Raw genomic sequence first — 20,464 nt, forward strand, 5'->3', positions numbered from 1 at the left:
CAGGATCTGCCCTTTACTTCAGCCGTGTTGTTGGGGTAACCGGAGAACAGCGGTCAGCAGACCTGAGTGACCTTAATGGGACGTGGGGTTGTTAGAAGGATATGTCGGAGCCAGACATTCGGTGATCTACAGGCAAACAGTAAAATTATAAAATCAATCCTAAAACGTACTGGGAGCCTCCAGGGTGTTGCGGCTTCCCCCCACAGTCCAAAGACATGCTTGTTAGGTTACTTTGTGATTCCAAATTGGCATGTCAGTGTAAATGGTTGTTTGTCTATCTGTGATAGACTGGTGACCTATCCAAGGTGTATAATGCCTTTCATGCAATGGGAAGCATTGACAGAGAATGAATGAATATACTGTGTATCGCTTTTAGTTTGTTTTGTAAGGACAGGTCTCATAACTTAATAATAAGACACACTTCTTAATAACTTTGGTCATTATGGAACTTATGACCAGTGTTTAGGATATGTACACTTACAGTAATCAATCTTTTCCAAGGGAGGCAAATTAACTCGCTCAGCAACCCTTTGGCAAGAAATCCACTCAGAGCCTGTAATGAACCTCCTCCTCTGTTTTGAGTATGGATTCTACACACATTAAGCATGAAGCCATTTGTCAAAATGCACAAGGTAGTAAGAGCTGCATTTTAAAAACAGCATTTAAAGATAAACTCTCAAGATAAGTTAATAATGCAGGAGTTGCCTTAAGACACAAACTGTACAGTATTCAAAAACAATATGCAATCAAAATGGCTTTTAATTAGAAGATGCTGTCTGTCGTGTAAAGGATATCATGTTTAAGTCTGCCCATTGAGATTGGACAAATGGACATTCAATCTGCTGTAAATGTCATTGTATGAGCCAAATGACAATAAAATTCACTTGAAGCTAAATTGAATCAGTAAACTGTTTGTAGTACAGTGCTACATGGTGAACAGAGTTCTTTTGTATGAAACAAGGGGCTTCAAGTGCAAACAAGTGCAGAGTTTGTTAGAGATTTTTCAATCCCCCCCAACCCCACGTGGTAAGTCGGAATGTGATGACTTCTGGTTGAAACGTCATTTAGATCTTAGTTATCCCAGTCAGTTTTGCTTGTTCTCTCTGCCAGCTGAAATGTTTGAGCTGATTTTATCCTCCCTGCTCTGTCAGATAAGAGCACAACGCAGGCTGTACGACGAGCTCTTGCATTTACCTCTGTACGCGGGTCACATTATCAAACTCTACGGAAACCTAAAAGCAATGAAACGCCAGTGATATTTAATATTTGGCAACTTTAACGGAAATTCTATCTTTCACAGTCATACTGGGCCAGACACACAACCTATCAAAACTTTCATGAACCACTGCAGGGTGACTCAGAATGTGGGAACTAACTGAACTCCTCGCTGAAAATGCTTTCCTCAGAAATTTATCAATGCCTGGTCACAGCGTGCACGCTCTTGCAAGGTAAAAAAGTGAATTTACATCTAGCAAACTGAAAGGAGTATTGTGGTATTTTGTACCTTGGCCTCATCCCTGCGTTATAAAAGTTTCAGGAAATATGACGTTAATGGGGAAAAGCATCATAAGACAATTTTTTAACGATACAAACATTTTACATAATTCGGTGTCCACACAAAGTAGTGTTAAGCCAAAGGTTTAGCTATTTCTGCTCATTATATATACAAGATGTCTGCAACAAGATGCCTTTATTTTTTCCAACTCTCACTTCACTGAGCGGTTGGCATGGCAACTGGTAGTCACATTCCCTACAGCGTCAAATAACTAACTAAAACTAAACATGGCAGAAAAATTGACATTTACATATTGATCTGAATATATTAACTACCTAAAATGACTGAAATCATTCATGACAAAAACTAAAACGCGTACTTTAGTAGTCCTCTCCCCTAACACGGAGGGGGAGGAGCTTATGACCTATACTGCGGTCAGCCAGTCACCAGGGGGAGCTCTACTTTCTTTGGCTTCACTTTTCAAGACCTGTTGTGTCTGTCTTAATACAGTATGTGGTTCGCATGACCACCACAATTGTAAGAACAAAGACTCTAGGTTATTTTTTATTAAAGATTGCATCATTATCACTGACTTATAGTTAGGAGGCTTGTCTCTTGCCTCTTACAGTTTAGATTAGGTTGAAATAAAAATGGACAAAAATGAATCCAGACACATAATTTTCCAACAACTGTCTCACACTTGTATACCTCAAATTTTAAAAGACGAGATTTTAACAGACTTCGACGCTTAACACCTTTTAAAAAGTGTTTAGCTTTAAACGTCTTGATTGACTTTATTTAAATGTGTTTTCTTCCTCTAGGTGAAATAATAATAAAGCCTCACAAGCGGTTGACACACTGTGGAAGAGCTGAGTCTGAGTGTGCAAGGTTTTTCTTTCAGTTGTTGAATTTCCTGGACTCCTGCAATCGCCAAAGGCTATTTTTTATTTTTTTTTTGGGACCGTCCTCACTCGATCCAATTTTCTACATGGTTATAACATTTGCAGGGACTCATTCAGCGCTGGCCTATGCAGAAAAGATCTCTCCTACTTTGAGACGCTCGAATTAAGATCCGCATTTAAAGAATGCGAAGTTGTGCACAAAAGACGCGTTCAGTACAAGCGCAATGAAAAGCTTTTCAGTGAAGTCAATAATAACCTCAGGCCTCATCTCTCAACAATGCACAGAGCACAGATAGCAGAGCTTAAAAATACTGACTCGCACTAAACATAATAGGGCGGTGCATATAAAGGCACGCTGCCTCAAACTTCTGTGTCTGGTATTAACAGATAGTGCACTCGTTTCTGAGAAGGTAAACCTTCTATCTGCAACCACCCCCATTCCTTCCCATTCCCAGTCATTATGCAACTCACAATGGATGATTGGGTCGTATGAGGAATTAATTGGGCCTCCGTGATAAACCAGTGTAGGAGATTCTTCTGTGGGAAGGGTTTCACGGGTTGGAGGTATTCAGTGGTTCATTTAGTTTAAAAGACATTAGCAGATGAGGAAGAAGTGGCGACAAGACGAGGGGAGATAGCAACTTAATGAAAGTTTTCTTTCATGCCCCCGGGTTTTAGAGACAACCGTTGACAATGGGGCGGGAAATGAGAGAGCGGTTGTGGGGAGGAGAAGGAAATTTAAAAGCACTCAGGAAACTTTAACAACCCTGTGTTACAAAGATGTATGGGGTGCCAGTATAGCCCATAGAAACGTTTATCACCGAGATGAGGGAAGAAAAATACACTTAGACAAGCTGTAGAATTAACCGCCTTAATCTTTTTATTAACTCTAAAAGTAACTGTCAGAGGCGGCACAGTGGAGTGCTGGTTAGCACTGATGCCTCACAACACCTTGTGGTGTTTTTCATGTTTTTTGAGTTGTTCCTAAACTGTGTATGTGTGTGTACCTGTGTCTATAGGCTGCGTCTGGTGTAGGTGGGTGTTACATTTCTATATAACATCCACACAATTAATAGGTCCACAAGTTTCCCAGTAGAACATTGTGTTGTTACAAGATGGTCAATGCTATTTACTTCTCCTTTCATTGGTTTTAATGTTATGGATAATCCTTGTATGTAAGGGGTGAGTGTGTAAAATCTAAAGTTTTAGCTTCCCCATAGTTGCTAAAATGTCCGAAAAAGAACAGAGCACATGACCTCCATGGCTTTAGCGTTAGCTATGGCTCTTCTGAGCGCAGTAAAAAATCTTAAATCCTAAAAAACTGAAAAACAAAAAGAGAAAATGTGGAGCTGGATAAGAACACAGATCAAGTGACACTCCGAGGGAACTGTGCATGTCTGAATTCCAGCAGACGATGCCGCACACACACGCCGCGCTCTGGCAGGAGGCTGATGGACGACCTCCTTCATGCTCTCTGCCCAATCAAGACCAGCGATGTGTCTGGTCAAATTAGCTCAGGGGGCTGCGTCTGGATGTCCAGGCTCAGCTGTGCGTGTCTCTCCTCAAATCAAATGTCTCTGCTGGGTGAGCGCGAGGTCCTGTGAGCCGAGGTGACCTGTCTCGCTCGAAGACAGGACCCTTGATCAACAGACAGCTGCTGCTCGCGACACGCACATACAGTCCTGCAGTGAGCTGTGCCTGTTTGTTCCCTCACCGAAAATACTTGTGCGTGTTCCTAGCCTTAGATAACATTTCTCTCACTATTAATCATGTTTTAATAAAAAAAAAAAAAAAAAAAAAAACCTGCTTCAAACTAATACGAATGAAGACTATTTTAACAAAAAAAGATCACTGGTTTAAAGTAGAAATAATATATTTTTCTGTGTTTTCAGTGTGTTTTTCTAATGCGCATCCAATCTCTCATGTCAGGTAATGTTTTATCTGTGAAAATATCAAATTTAATATGAAATGGCAGAGGAGAGAGAGAGGAAAAAAAACACAGGTCTGACTGTGATAAAGTACAGACATGAAAATCTTCATGGTATCTTCAATCTTCTAGGTAAATATGTATTCAAGAGTCATTAAATTCATCCAGATATTGCATAGTTATTACACGGTCGGTATGCGAGTTCTCCAACTTAGTTGAAGTTAATTAAAGATTAACCTTGTATTCATTTTTGTAAGAAGGATTTATAGTATTCCCAAGCATTATTACAAATAAATGAAATGCAGTACATACTGTTGACACACACAAAACCAGCTTTTTATGATTGCCATCTGCAAACCATGGCTTCTTCATAAACCTTATCTTCTGCAGCCACACAGAACTGTCATCCTGTATCAGTATTTATACAGATCAATGTGGATTAAACCAAGAAAAAGCATCCCAGTGGACGGTTAGTATATGTTTACTCCAAGCTATAGGCCCGTATCCTACTTACTACTTATCAAACTTGCAAAGGTGAGTTGAGGATACGCTCAGAATTCAAGTTTCCTGTCTGTCATACTTTTTTTTCCCCTAACATCAGTGCCTTACCTGCTCCAGTTTCCAGTGGAACTCGGCCGGCCTGAAGGTGTCCACCTGAGTGAAGTCTCTCCTCAGCAGAAACACCAGGCGGCAGTTATGGACATACAGTGAGTAGTGATGACGGTTCATCTCTGCAGGGTGAAAAGGGAGAAAGAGGAGTTGACGCCAGGGACCAAATCACCACACGGACTCACGGCTGTCAAGTAATGCCAGTCTGATATCTGTCTTTCTGAAAACACACAACAGTGGGGAAGCAGCATTTTTCTAAAGGAGGCCAGTTTTTTTTTTTTTTTTTTGTATTTTTTGACATTTTTCATTGTTTGTTACTAGAATTTTTTAAACGAAATAATCCTAATGCATGACAAGGTATCAAACTTTGCTCTGCGTAACACTATTTGAACAGACCTTTTCTTTACAGTAAATATACCTCAGCCAACAATGCATCATGTATAAATAAGCATAATATTGTGGTGACATGTCTCTGAAGATTCTTAGTCATCCAGGTCACCAAATATCCTAAAACAATGCTAAAATGCCAACAGGAGTTTTGTTGAAGAAGTCACACCACTCGTCCAAAGTAAACTCTTGAGGAGAGGCACCTCTGTGGATCATGTTTGTCCCAGTGGAACCCACCGATTCTTGCTCAGTTTCGGATCTAGTGAATTTGGAAGCCAGGTCAACACCTTGTGCTGTTCTTCATGATTTTTATTTAAGTGTTCCTAAACCGTTTTTGTGTGTGTGTCTGTGTCAGGCTGCATCCTGCTGGGGATGACTGCTGCCATCAAGCTGAGTCATTGCTATGGAGTGGGGGTGCCTGGTCTGGTCTAGGTGGGGGGTACATGTCCAGAAAAATACCAGGTCCAAATGGTTTCCAGAAGATCACTGAACTGTCACAAGTTAGTGTTATTCGCATCACCTGTGAGTGGTGTATCTACGTGGGCATAGTTGTAGTAAACATACAGGACATCAGGCTCTGGCAACACAAGTAAGGCTTGCTAGTGGGATCTGGTGATTTCTGATAAATCTTTATATGGAATTGGACTATAAGAAAAATAAAGAATAAGCCTGAATGGCCCTCTTGCACTGGCATTGAGCCTCTGAGATTTGGTGGGGATTCTGCTGCAAGAATTATTTTAGTGAAACTGGGGATACATAGACAGGTAGAATTACGTCATTGTTGGCCTTGTTCCACTCAAAAAAAAGTTGTCAAGAATGTAAAGAAATGAAAAACAACCCACCAGTCTTGTCTGAGTTGCAGAGCAGAGTCTCTTTCTCAGCTCTGAGGCCAGGACTGGGCCCGTGCTTCATCCACGTTGCTATGGTGAACTGGTCCGTCAGATTCTGGGGCACCACCCAGTCGGGGATTTTCGCCGCCTGACGACCGTCAAACCTGAAGATCAAGTCACTGTCCCTGCCGCTGTCAGTCACCAGGGAAGCTGTCCAATTGGTGGCAGTGCTGGGGGCAGGGAGGAGGTCAGTGCTGCCCGATGAGGCGCCTTTGGGTCATCGCCATGGGAACACACAAAAAGTTGCGACAAAAATTGTGTCAATAACAATCACAGCAGATATGCAGTGTATATTGCCCTAACCTTGGGTATGATTGCTTATGAGTAAGGCAGATGGCAGAGCTTAAAATGTAATCAATGGGATGAGATGGATAGAGGATGTGGGTATTGATTCATAGCAAATGAAACCAACTTTCAAAAGAAAAGAGATGTGGGTCATAGTCCATGAACATAGCTCAACGCTAAGGTAAACCTTTATGGAAACAGAGAGGACATATTGACTGAGTACTATGGCAACATAAAGAGACTGACACTTTTATTTATGTGATCCCCACACATCCTGACAAAACATAGCGATCATTACTACATAGCGCTGAGTCCTCCCATTGTCTTCTTCGTCTTCTCTTTAAAAGCATTAACCTCAGCATGTTGAGATCGGAATAATCCTTATTTTCAAGCTGACCCTCGATGTCTTTGCCGTGCCATTACTGATCTATCTGTGCCTTTCTACATAACAGTGAAATGTGCATTACGTGCCTTTAAATTCGCGTCATCAATCATTTGTAACAGTTAACAGATTGTAATGAATCGAGGTGATACGGGAAGAACAAATGAGCAATGTCAGAATTTACCACATTTCCATTGTCCAGGCAAACAGTTGCAACATGCATCTGTTCCTTTGTGCTAATAACACAACATTAGCACATTAATTGATGTTTTTCTCCTCTCTGTAAAGCTCTGTTTTTCTGTACTGCATTCTGTATGGCGCCGTCGATGTTCTGACTCCAGTAATTAGATTCCCTCAGTAAATAAATACGCATCGACTTCTCCGGCACCCAGCTGCAGCCTTCTCTTTGCGCGATGTCTTTGTACATTATCTCAAATTGATTGTGCTTTAAAAAAGCAATTACAATTTATTCTATTTGCTATCAGATAACGATTATGAGGTGCCTGAAAAGGACTCTTTAGTGGTAAACCATGCATGGACGGGGAGCCAGGGGAGGCAGGGAGGGGATGTTATGCATTCAAATGAGCTGGTATGTGGCTTCTGAAGGCCGTTAGTCAAAGATGATGACTCCAGCCCCCCTGCTGGCAGTGCAGTGTGGGCGGGGGAGCGGGGAGCCGGGTAGGTTCGGCTGCTTTGTTGGTGCTCTGGGCACTGACACGGCAGCTTGGCTGCTCATCAGTCACTGAGGAGAAAGCGTGGCTGCATCTGGGGCGGTTAATGCCCTCGCTCTGTCACATCATTAGTGACACAGCTTTAACTTGCCATTCTGGTGCCTTCATTTAGCACAGGGGTTTACCAGAAACACAAGAGGAGATAAGAACGCCACATGGACTGGGAGCTGTTAGATGTTGATTAAAAAGGGACAGTGACACGCTCCTCCGGCCCTGTCTGACCCTGGTGCTCGGTGTGTAAACTCCTAAGATACTTCATAGCAGACACTTACTTTCAATTCACTGCTCTAACGTTTAGTTTTCCGCCTCAGTCAGAGGTTGATACTCAATTCTGACTCGATTCTCGAGTGAATTCCAACCAAACTTTTGAAATGTTCCAATATAGGAAAACTTTGCAAATTAGGTGCATTTCCATATGCTGCATAAGAGACAATAAAGTCTAGTATCAGCAGAAAGTGGTGGTATAAGGGATGACACATGTGGTTGTAATAAATGGAATAAAAGAAGTAGAGGTACAAGTTCAAAGCCTTGAAGAAGAAGAAGAAACAAAACCAATCTCCTTGGTCATTTACAAAATGGAGAGAGACCCATACGAGACTGGCTACAACGTAAGGATCATTCTGTCCAAGACACTACACTAATGCACTTTATGAGAAAGGCTAGAGCAGACTCTGCCTGCTAAGGACACTTAGGTCCTTCAGAGTGCAGGAAGCACTACTGTGGTCCTTTTATGACTCTGTGGTGGCATCAGTCATATTCTATAGAGTGGCCTGCTGGAGTGGAAGCATCTCAGCAGCAGAAAAAAAGAGACTGAACAGACTGGTGAAGAAGGCCATCTCTGTTGTGGGCTGGCCTCTTGAGCCTGTGGAGGTGGTGGGAGATCAGAGGATGGACGTGAAGGCGCCATCCCTGACGCAAAAACCAATCCAAACCCTTTATGGCGCTATAACAGTGCTGGGCTTCAGAAGCCGCCTGCTTCACTCATACTGTGTGAAAGAGCATTACTGCAAGTCCTTCCTTTCTGATGCTGTGAGGCTGTACAACCAAGCCATCTCCCAGTACACCACATACGTAAGTGTGCTACTTTTTTGTATTTATTTGCTGTTTTACTCTTGTGTGCACTGTCCTTTGGACTGTTTTCTGCCACAAAACTACAAATCCCCCCACTGTCGGATGAATAAAGGATCATTTTATCTTACAACAACAAGAGCAGAGAAAGGCAGTGATCCTGTTTTACATGACGAGTACCATACGCCAGTGACAGGTGCAATGCACTCGCCTTCTTCTTCTCCAGAAGCTGAAACAGATGGTCTAGTGAGTTGTTTGCTACACGAGAACTTATGTGGAAGAGGTGCTTACATACTCCGTTAAGCGAATGGCAAAAAGACAAAAACTACATCGAGCAAGTCCAAAAATGTTGAGGCGCAACTGAGAAAAAATGTGCAATTTCCACTGAACCTGGTGCTTCAAAATGTATTTCATATATCCACCTGCATCCTAAAGTAAAGATCATAGGCCCAGCCTTGAGGTTATTTACTGTCACATGTCAACAACTAAAGCTTTTAGAGATTCTATTCACAGAAAAATAATTACTGACTACAAAAAAGGTATTATAACAAAACCCACCACACAGTTTCTGTAGAGATTTCTCAGAGTAGGTCTCTCGGTCGCAGCCCTTCCCGATGTGGCTGGTCTGCAGCTCCACCGTGGTCCTCACTGACGACAGAGGACCGCCGCAGGTCTCCAGGTGCATCTTAGGAAACAGCTGTTTACTGCCTGTTCCTGGCTCGTAGTCCACGCGTTTGTTCCAACCTGACAAAATAGGGAGATAGAGTGATAGTGTTAGGGATGCTGGTGGTTTATTACGCTCGCAGTCACAGAATGAGAGCAGGAACCAGATGCAGATTATTATCGGGAATAATATCTGGTTTGCACAAGCCTACTTGTTGCTTCTGTTATTGGATGTTTCCCATCTCATTTCGTCCATTTAGAGTGCCTTCACAACAAGTCACCAATTCCAATTTTTCACTGTCACCGTTATCTCTTCTATCGCAACTCAGTATCTCTCTGGCAGATCGTTCCCGGCTAATGAAATTGCTGCATTGTTGTTGGAGTGCGGTGCAGTACCTGCATTAGCAGCAACAGTCATTATGCTGTCACTGTCCGTCCTGTCAGCTGTAAATTGTGTTTTTCTGTCTGGGCACCCTGTTATTTTGTGCGGCGGCGATGTTTTTACTTTTTTTTTTTTACTCCCTGGCCTTTGTGGTGTGAATTAGTGTTCATCTGCAGTCCCTCTCAGAGCTAACAGGAGGATGAACTGCAAAATAATGTCGCCTGTTTAATGTTTCCGTGAGTTTTGTTTGCAGTGAGCCGATCTCGTTCATTATCTGGCTTTCAAACTGAGCATCCAGAGGATCCGCAAAAGCTGTCAACACAGATTCCCAACATTTGCTCAGTGAGACGCCTGTCACTCTGGCTACCTCGCTACATTTGTCATACAGCACCGTCGCTGCATCATCCCAGATGAAACTAGTTCTCCAGCAGCAGATTACACCACTCCAGAATTAATTTGGTGCCTGGAACTCAACCGCTCAGTCTCATGTACGCTGCAGGTGCACACAAATGAGCTCCAACCATCTATCTTGTTATCTACCTATGTGTCTGCATCCTGAGCATTATTGGCTAGGAGCTGTAGGCATGAGTCCAAGCTGACTGAGGAAGGAGGGGAACAAGTCTTTGTTGCTCACCGGCCCGTTAAATCTGCCACGTTCACTTCCTCACATGCTCACCGCTTCGTCCTCAAACGCACACACACACGGTATCGGTTTCATAGTTGATTTACCTCCTCCAGACTACAGTTGCTGCTGTGGGCTACTGCAGTGCTGTTACTATGCGATTGTCTGAGCTATGATGCCAGTAAGTACAAACATGGAACATGGTGCATAAATGAGAACATAAACACATGCATGAGCACATCAAAAGAGAGAAAAAGCCCACAAACACAAAAGGCTGGGCTTCTATATCCTCCTGTCACACTCTTTTCAGCTCACGGTTACAGTGTATAGTGTACTTACAACTATTTCCTCTTACTTGTTGAACACCTCTTTCTTTTCCTTCGTCACTGGTATAACACCATTTCTTAGAGGGAACAACAATGACTACTGACACACATTCAAAAGCACAAACATATACAGTAGCTAACCTTGGTTAGGCAGTGATCTTTTACAACAATAACAAAGTGATTCTTCTTGGGTTTTCTGTCCTTCTGCCACTGACCACGGCCTTTATAAATTAAGCTCCTTCTAGTTTAAAAGAGCCCCTTCTTGCTGTTTGCTGTGCAATATCAAAGTAATTATGTGATGCTAGATGAGAAATACATCATTGCCATTTGTGTATTTTTAATATGAAGCTGCTACCAATAGTCAGTTAATTTAGCTCGACATGAAGACTTTTCCCTTAATAATAAAAACATTTAAAAACTATTTTTAGTGTTAACTAAAGTGTTATTTTGTCTTACATTTAAATTGGTTTGAAACACTTAGGTGTGACAAACATGCATAAAAATAAGATCAGGAAGAGGGCCAACACCTTTTCATACTGCTGTAAGTGTGGTGTTAATTTACTAAGGTAATCTAAAGAAGAGTCACAGTAAAACAAAAAACATACATTGAAAGTAGATTCAGCTAGATAGTATGTGCTGCATCTGCTTCCTGCCCTTTGTTTTTAACGTGCCATGCTTCAAGGAGCAGAGCCGCACCTCTTAGCAGACCGGTGTTGGTGAGAGGCCGCAGCAGGTGCTTTATTAATAACATACTCCACAGACAACTGGGAGTAAAATGAGCTGTCGGCAACTCGAATACTGCCTGGTGTGTTGCACATCCAGAGAGAGAGGGAGGGGAGGGAGGGGGCAGAGCATGGTTAAGGATGCGTGGAAGGATAAATGTGGGGTAACGGATTAAAGGTACAGCAAACATATAGATATATGGGAAAGGCTTGTTGATTGAGGTTTTAGGGTTAGAGAGCACTGGACAAACACAGGGGAGAGCACACCCTCCGTACAATCTGAGAAAAGATTAAGGTGCTTTCACTCTCGTCACCTCTTAATCTCATGGAAGGAACGCCTGCAGTCTGTTTGTTCACTAAACCTGCTAACTTCAGGATAAATGTGCATGTATTGCTGAGTTCGAGTGGCTCCCCTTAGGATGCAGACTTCACTGTCCAGGGTGAAGGACAAAGAGGAGGAAGATGGCCTTCATCCCCAGGGCGATCGTGCTCTTAAATGCACACTGAACACAGACCCACTTGTGGGCATGGATGCAGCTATATAAACTTGTACTTTTTAAAAATCTTAAGATTCTTTTCAAAAAATGCACAAATATTTTGGTTTGTTGTATTCCAACTTGTGCAACAGTGGAGCCACCCAGGCACCCAGGTACCCTTAGACCAACGCTATCTCAATCCTCTGTGTCTCGTGCATGCAGTAGAACTAGCAATAAAGTTGACTTTGACTTTCTCTGTAATGTTTAAGTAGCTGAGACCTCTTAGAAAAACAAAACGAAATAAAAATCAATTGTTTCCTATAAGTTTCCTGTTGCTCAGGCTACAGGCATCTCAAAATTTTGTCCAATCTTGAAATTGGGTTGCATCCCACACTTCAGGAGAATCTTCACAGTTCTCCTTGCCTCTAATCTAAAACCTGCACACACCACAGGATTTGAAAATAACAGCGCAACACACTCTGCAGGGCATTCAGTGCATATATTCTGAAGCTACAGCTGGAGGTGAGATTTTAAAAGAGTTTCACTATCTGCCAACGGTAGTAAGTAAATGTTTATCAGCTCTGTACTTAATGTCCTTATGGACTGAATTCTCTTGTTGAATATTGTGGAAGTGGTCATGTAATTATCCAGATTTTAAAGTTAATCATGCTTGATTTAAAACTGTAGGTACAGAGCGAGGTCCAAACTAGAATTTCCTAAAATTTGTGTGGAGGGTGAAGTTTCTTTTTCTACTAAATCGTATGAGCTTGACCAAATGCTGCACTACTTTGCCATAATTCATTGTAAAGATGTAATACATAAATCTTCACCACATCTCTAAGCTGGTCAGCAGAGAGTGAGCTGATGTTTGTGCCACTTGCCCTGTAGCTACTTCACCACCGTGTTGACAGCATAGACAAATGTCTGTGAAACAAAAAGTCTTGGGTATCAGAGAGGCTTCTGTTTGCACAATACAATGAAAACCACACCGAGGCCTTGCATGTTCATAACATTTAAATAGTGAGAAACTACGTAGGCCATTAATGTTCTGCAGCTGCAGCTACTGGTTGCCACTCCTGCATGTAAGCAGATTGACTGTACAGATGCTCATCTTCAACTCCCCTCATGTGCATTCTTCTTTGCCTGTAGATCTTTGAATCTTTTCCACCACTGCCTGCCAGTATGAGGCATCAGCTAATGATGACAAATGTGTCTTCCTGGTGCTTTGTCTCTGCGTATATGGATGGATGTACCGATGCCAACATATATTAAATTTTAATTACACCAGCAGGAATAAAGACTTGAAGAGTGACAGTTTTCCAAGACGAGAAACTCACTCGCTTTCAGTCTTATCTGCACATGTGATGCCTGTTCATAAAAGACAAATACAACACAATCAGTTTGTGTTGTCACATCCAGTCCAGCACCATGTCTTAACAGCACTGCTACACCGATGAGTCCAGTTTAATACCACGGTGACCCCAAATGATGAGAATTGAGGGTGTGAAGTGCACTGGGGCTCCATGGTAGGGAGTCAAACAAGCTATGAGGCGTGTGGGAGCAGCATATCGTGACAACACATCACAAGATCAAGTACAGTGGCAGATGTTTTATCAGAGCAAGGCACACCTTCCTCTCTCTTTCGTGGTTACACACGAGGCAGGGGGTGTTGGAAACACGTGGGAGCAATGAAGATGAGCTGTTAGAAAACAAATTAAAATAGAAACACTCTCTTCCAAGAGGAAACGATTTACTACTTGATTTTATATCGGTGGTTTAGATAAGACTCTAATATCACTGAGAAATATTTGGCAGTGGTATTTATGTGGTATTTATGCTGATTAATAATGGGAAACTTTGCAGCCGGGAAAAGGAAAAGGTCCCTGGTCAAAAACCACGCTGGCCCGAAATGGAGTGTGTTTACAGGGACACAATAAGGAAACACATCTGCAATAAGTATAGAAACTGCACACACATCCATTTGTTGTACTGACCTAAAATTTTTAGGTTCTTGGACTTCAGCAGTTTAATTCTTGGCTTCTGTGCACTTTTACTTTAGTGCCTTTCAGAGGAAAACTTTTGTCTGTTTCGCCATTCACTGCTTTTTCTCAGCCTTTCAACTATATCTAATCCACATTTCTAGGAGACGCGAAGATCTGTTTGTTTTTTTTTTTTAAGAAATCAATACAAATTATGCCTTATTAGTCAACTAGCTAACATATATGTATATATACAATAGATAATATAGATCTCAGTTGCTTCCCTTCGACAAAAATAGCAACCCAATAAAATGACCATTCTGCTGTATAAATTGTATGTTTTCTTTCTACATTTTCTTGATCTTATTTTGAAGGTCTCATGCCATATGGTCGGACTCTGAATGCTGAGAGCTGGCCTTTTCTCCGATCACTGTGACCTTTTTTTTGTTAATTACATTAGAGGGCTAGGTTTTCTCTTACAGATGCACAGATCCATTGTTGCACAACCATGTCGTGTATCGTCTGAGTCCTCTTTTCTCACTTGGTGCTAATTATACCACAACAATCTGTTAAGGCAATATATATATATATATATATATATATACATATATATATATATATACCTGCCTGCAGTTGTGAATACACTGTGGACTAATGCTAACCCCTGATTACTTAAAGCTTCCCCTGTCACCAAAATATCTTGTTTAGTTAATTTAGCTGCTTGACCCATTGTGCAACTTGCTGCATCACAGCAATGTATATCAGCAAATTAGCTTTGACAAACTACCATCCCACTATGTAGTCCAGAGGTGAGCTGATGTAAGATGTAGGAGTGCCATCAGTGCAACCTCAATGTTACTTTCAGAACATGACGCTCAACATACGAAACGTCAAGATGTTCTGTAATTTAGCCAATAAGTGAGTGAATCTAGCTTCTTGGTGTTTTGCTGCTTTACCGTGGAGATAACAGATACAGCTGGTCCAAAGCTAGCCGAGCACATATATAAAAGACAATGGAACTGTTCATACTGCCACAGATGGTAAATTAGTGAATTCACTCAGGAGAGTCAATCGGTTGTATTACTGCAGAGCAGAGAAAGTGACAGAGGTGGCCGTAAGGGGAACAAAACATCTGATGTTTTATGTCGGCGACCTTTAGCGGACTAACCGAATAAAAGCTTCTCAAAAGAGAACAAGAAATCAACTTCATGGAAAAATAAGACTGACACTGTAAAAGTTTGAGTTTCTTTGGAAAAGGCTGTTTGAAGAGTGTAGAAGAGGGATATTAGCCAAAGAACTTAGCTTTCACGTGGCTTTTCAACTGGCACTCTAACAAACTCAACCTTACCAAACCCAAATGTGCACAGTTCCATACATGGATAAAAGAATGGTCGCTCATAAGCTGCACATTAATACTGAGTTGTGAGGAAATGAGAAAAACAAGAGTATGGGGCTCAGCATCAGACTGTTGTGGCTACATTCAACAATTACAGTACATGCAAGAAAATCAAAGCATTGTATGTAAGCAGCACATGAAGCTCAGGTGAAAGTCCAGCTTTTGACGTATGCCCCCTGTTCCGTTGAGAGCTGACTATGTCTTTCTTTTTACCTTGTATGCCTTCATACATATATATTCTGCAAACAATAATATGTTCTCATATATTTTAGTGGTGAATGGCAAGTGACCTATTCTGTTTCATGTTGCAGATATGTCATGGATGCATGACCTAGGACCTAGGTTACCACCTCTGAATGTGGACTTTGTTACTGTTCATATTAACTCCACTGTTTCTGCAAACAATCGTAGGTCCTTTGGAACCCTCATTTTACTCCCAGTTGTCATTGGAAGTCATCCTACTTCGTCGTTTGTGTATGAGGGCATGTCAAAATATTACCATAGGCAAAAACAACAATGGTGGTCACTTAGACTTTCTATCGGGTACTTTTACTCTGTACCATAAAGGCACAGTGCTGACGTAAATGGTAGTAAACAGACCGAAATGCACCGCAGGTTTCGCTGCTTCATTACGGTGCCACTGGATTTTTAATTATTGTTGAGCCAATGCTACACATGACGTCACGTCAGTTTTTCACCTGCATGAACTCCACTGAAGCAAGCAGCCAGACAAATGCTCAAATGAGATATTGTGCAAGGGAGGTCACACCTCAAACTTGATTAAACATTGAACGACGCATAGCATTTTTTTTTAAAAGCCAAGAAATATATTGTCTTTGATAGCCTGCAAGACCCCGCAACACTGTTTTTATGATAATTATAATGGTTTGTTGTGAATTTTATTTCATATTACATAATATATTTCCCAGTTGTATTTGAGTTAAATTAATAAATGAATTAATAAAAGTGAAACAACAATAATTCGACTAAAAATAACATGCATTAATAAACAATACAAATAATTAATGAACAAATAATTGAAATCAGTTTTGCAAAATTTTAAAGGACTGCCTGGTTCAGGTTTTTTTCTGGGAACCTGGGAAAGTGCCTTCACATAACAACACACTCAGCCATCGTAAGAGTGTTTATTTTAAGGTGACTCATCACGCATGAAGCAGCGCTTCCTGTGATCTTACAGAGACACCGCTGAACTCCACTTGTGTCCCTGCTAAATATTTCAGTCCTATTTAAGAGTCTCTCTAGGACACTGCGCCTGCCGCTGCAATCACTAGCAGGAGGGGAACGAAGCGCGGAAAAAAAGCGGAACAAACAGCAGAAGCTTAGAAAGCACTTGCACGTTGTGATTCGGACGCGCCGCACTAAAGCTCAGCTGTCTTAAAAGCAGTGTGGGTTTAATAGGAAGCTATTTGGTCTCTATTGAGATGTGCGCTTGTCTGTAGAACACTGAGCAGAACTCACACAGCGGGCCCGGGAGTTCCTCTCTTTGTGAATTTGAGAGGAAGACGAGAGGCAGAGAAAACGGAGCAGACTTGAAAACAACCACGTCGAGCTGGTTCACCAGTGCACAAGTACAAACTCCTCACTGGGGCTGTGATCTTGAAAAATCTTTCGTGCGTGTGCACAAGTTAACTGATTTATTTATGTTTGGCTCTATCTTGCATTTGAAATGGAGAAAATACTGTACATAATGTGTGCAAACATTGAATATAACAGCTTCATTATCTCCAAACAGCGGTGCATGCAGTCATCCTATTAGGAGGCTATGATATGTGAACAGCATTCACACTGTTATTGAATTTTTAACACATCTTAGTCGACATGTAGCAATATAGTTATACTGGGCATCTTGGCACATTGGCATAATCAATTATTCACTTGAAGGGAAGGAAGGACCTAGTTACAGATGGATTTACTGGTCACAGTGGCCACTGAACATAAGGATTAAGTTGCAGTTCATATTTGTATGTAGCACTGTGCTCTTTTGCCAACAGCTCTTGAGTTTTTTTAAAAGAAAATTTACACAAGCCATTTTGATCATTAACTGTATTTAAAGATACACTGCATTTGGGTTTCATTACGGGGTGAGTTTTAAACTGATACAGAGGAGAAAAGACCTCAGCAGGCAAGTGGATAGTCCTACAACCAATCGGAGACAGCGTACTATTTTACTGTATTAGACATACTCTTCTGTCCGTCACCACATAAAACCCAACCCAAACGATTTGATGGGCCTGGGAGATCTTTGTTGGAACATAATCAGTGACAAATGGAGTGACTCCAGCTGTAAACATTTGTGAGGAGGGGAAATCACGCTGTCTTCCAGGCTGGACTATATACACTGATCAAGCACAATATTATGACCACTAACAGGTGAAGTAAACATTGACCATTTTGTGGTCCCAGCAATGTTCTGCTGGGAAACCTCTGAATCTGGCATTCAAGTGGATGTTACTTTAGACATGTACCTCCCAGAAACATTAATTGGACTGAAAACATTAAGGCCTTTGTACTTCAAAGTGAATGTCTTGTCAGAACACTGGTTGAAGTTGCCTTCCCTCACGTCTTTCTGATGTTCGAAGTGGAGTAGCTTCTGAGGCTACCTCGGCCACTTCATGCAAACATTTGGCCAGGTTCTTGGGATGGATGAAAGTGCGGAATATGATTTCCTCAATCTCAAGGGCCATTTTATTATTTATCCTTCTTCAACTTTTTCAGTCACTTGTGGTGTGTCCAACCAAGTGCAACACCATGAATGTCTTTATCTGCGCCATTCATCACATCTTGCTCCTCTTCTTGTCCTCTGATCATGGAGGTTTGAAATGTACTGAAGACACCTTATACGAGCCCGCCTGGACATTGATCTCTAACAGGTTCAGCTCCAAGAGTGACTACATGTTCTTAAGAGTAGTACTCCTACTAAGACGGATTAACTGTTTATCAATTCACTTGAGCAAATGTACAAAACAAGAAACAGACTGAATGTAAGGAACGTGAATACGACTCCTCTTTATTTGACCTTGGCTCCTACTTCCATCGAGGCATGCCACGCTTTATTGTTCGTTGCTTCTTGTCTTCCAATCCTAATACAAGAGAGCTGTTGTGCGTTTGTATGCAGAAACTCGTTCACGCACTGTACACATACATTTACACTGCACAACCGAGGCAAGTTTCCATCACGCCGCTTCAAAAACAGGGTGGGGGAAACAGGGAGAGAGGCATGGTGGAGAGGGGAAGATGGATAGAGGTGCTTAAGAAAATGATGCATCATCACACTTTCACGCTGTTCCTCGTCTCTGGAGGGTATTGGGAGAGAGAGTTGTGTGTGTGTGTATGTGTGCACGTGTCATCAGTAACTTCCTGCATGCTTTTAAATGTGTATGTAGATGTGTGGAAGTGTGGGATGGCGGCTACGTGACTGTGTATCTGTGCGTGTGTGTGCGTATGTGTGTGTACATACAAAAATGCTGACGCCATGTTCAAGCAGTGGGTGGGGTGGGGGGTGGGTGGGTTTGGGAGGTGGGGAGGGTCATCATTACTTGTCCCAGCCATCAGCGAGAGAGCCAATTTCCATTTAAAAGAGCACTCTGCTCCTCTTTTCCTTTCCTTTTGCTCCCTTTCCGCTTCCCCTCCGCCTCTGTCCTCCTCCATCTCCATGTACTTCAGAGAGTGCCATCTCTGTGATTTTTCTTTTGGCCCTACCTCTGTCTCTCTTTTCCCACAATGATCCAAAAGCCTTCATTTAATGCTTTCATGCCATACAAGAGCCATGTCTCTCTCTCCCTCTCTTTTTTTTTTTCTTTTGCTGAGTGCATGGAGAGGTCTTACTTGTTTTGCTAGAGTCCAAGACTTTCTTAGCCACTACTGTGAAAGGTGACTGGAAGGGGGGGGGGGGCGAAAAAAAAAACAAAAAGGGACCAAAATTGTAGAGAGTGAGCTCTTGCCTTCTTTCTGAATGTTTCATGAGGGACAGTGTATGCATCTAGCTCATAGGTCTTCAGCAGGGGTTCCATGACCCCTAGGGGGTCCACAGAGGTACTTTACACGCATTAATCCATCCACAACATGAATCCATCATATTTTAGTAAAAGGATGAGGGATAGCTTAATATTGAATGCAAAATGATGATACTAATGTATATTTCTGAATAGCACGAGGCCCAGTTTAATATAGAACACATATAGTAGGTAGGGGGGTCTCTACTTAATCTTGTCATCAGTTTGGGCTCCTTGGTCTGAAAAACGTTGGAGAACCCTGATCTAGATAGATGAAGGAATCTGAAGTGTTTTCACATGAAAAAATAGTAGGATTTAATCCCAAGTACTCTCTGTCTGAATGGTCATTCCTACACTTTAGATGATGACTGCAAGAAACAACGCACCAAGCTATAAACCTAGCAAAGGCAGATGTCCCAGAGTTAGTTGTTGCCCACAGACAGTGGGCAACAACTAACTCTTAACCAAAGACAATGGCCGAAAAGAGACTGAAACTCTGCAAACTAATCTAAGGCCCCGTTCAGACATCGCATTAACACCCTCCTGGGGGAGCGCATTTGAGAGAGTGTTAGAGAAACAGTGGCAGAGATCCAGTAGAAAAAGCAGCTGCATTTCATGTCACTTGTCCTTATTTAAAATATCTATATTCTAGAAACTTTTCTTTTGAATTGGAAGATCAATGTATGTAATGGATTATTGGTATTTGATATTTATTTTTTATTTGTTTTCATTTCTTCTTTATTGTTGTTTTTATTTATTTTTTAATTGAATTGTTCATGTTTCTCTCTTTGGGTTTTGAGCGATCGGCCGTGTGGCGGGTGGGCAGCGAGGGAGTTGACATTCAGATGTGACAATCGAAATTCTACATTTTTATACCTTATGTTGTATATCGCACTGTCTGTCTATAATGTTCAAAATGTTCTACAAATAAAGTTGGGGGGAAAAAAGGAAAGAAAAGGCAGCTGTGAAAATAACAGAAAAGGTGGCTGGAGACACATGTGGAGAAAGATTTTAATGCCAGGTGTGAACACAGGCAGTAAATTGGATTCCGCAAGATGGATGTTAATGCAAGGTCTGAACGGGGACCTAAGTGGAGTCCAAAGTATGAGATATGTTTCACTTCAGTTGTACTGTTAAAATGAACTGAAGTTCTCTGTGTGTCTTAAGTTTGTTTCAGTTTTTTCAACTATGGTAGGTGCATATTATTCA

At 41.7% G+C, this 20,464-nt stretch overlaps 1 protein-coding gene across 1 annotated transcript in view; it reads right to left on the minus strand.

The window, feature by feature from the left end:
* The window catches only part of LOC125013583 (calsyntenin-2-like), a 255,932-nt gene that overhangs the window by 53,642 nt on the left and 181,826 nt on the right, over positions 1-20,464 (minus strand). Inside the window, exons 6-8 of the mRNA XM_047594375.1 lie at positions 9,235-9,420; positions 6,163-6,420; positions 4,934-5,055 (exon numbers count right to left, since the gene is read on the minus strand). Coding sequence (XP_047450331.1) covers positions 4,934-5,055; positions 6,163-6,420; positions 9,235-9,420 — 566 coding nt within the window. The remainder of the gene's footprint in view (positions 1-4,933; positions 5,056-6,162; positions 6,421-9,234; positions 9,421-20,464) is intronic.

Source organism: Mugil cephalus, chromosome 9 (assembly GCF_022458985.1).
Source record: "Mugil cephalus isolate CIBA_MC_2020 chromosome 9, CIBA_Mcephalus_1.1, whole genome shotgun sequence".
Taxonomy (NCBI): domain Eukaryota; kingdom Metazoa; phylum Chordata; class Actinopteri; order Mugiliformes; family Mugilidae; genus Mugil; species Mugil cephalus.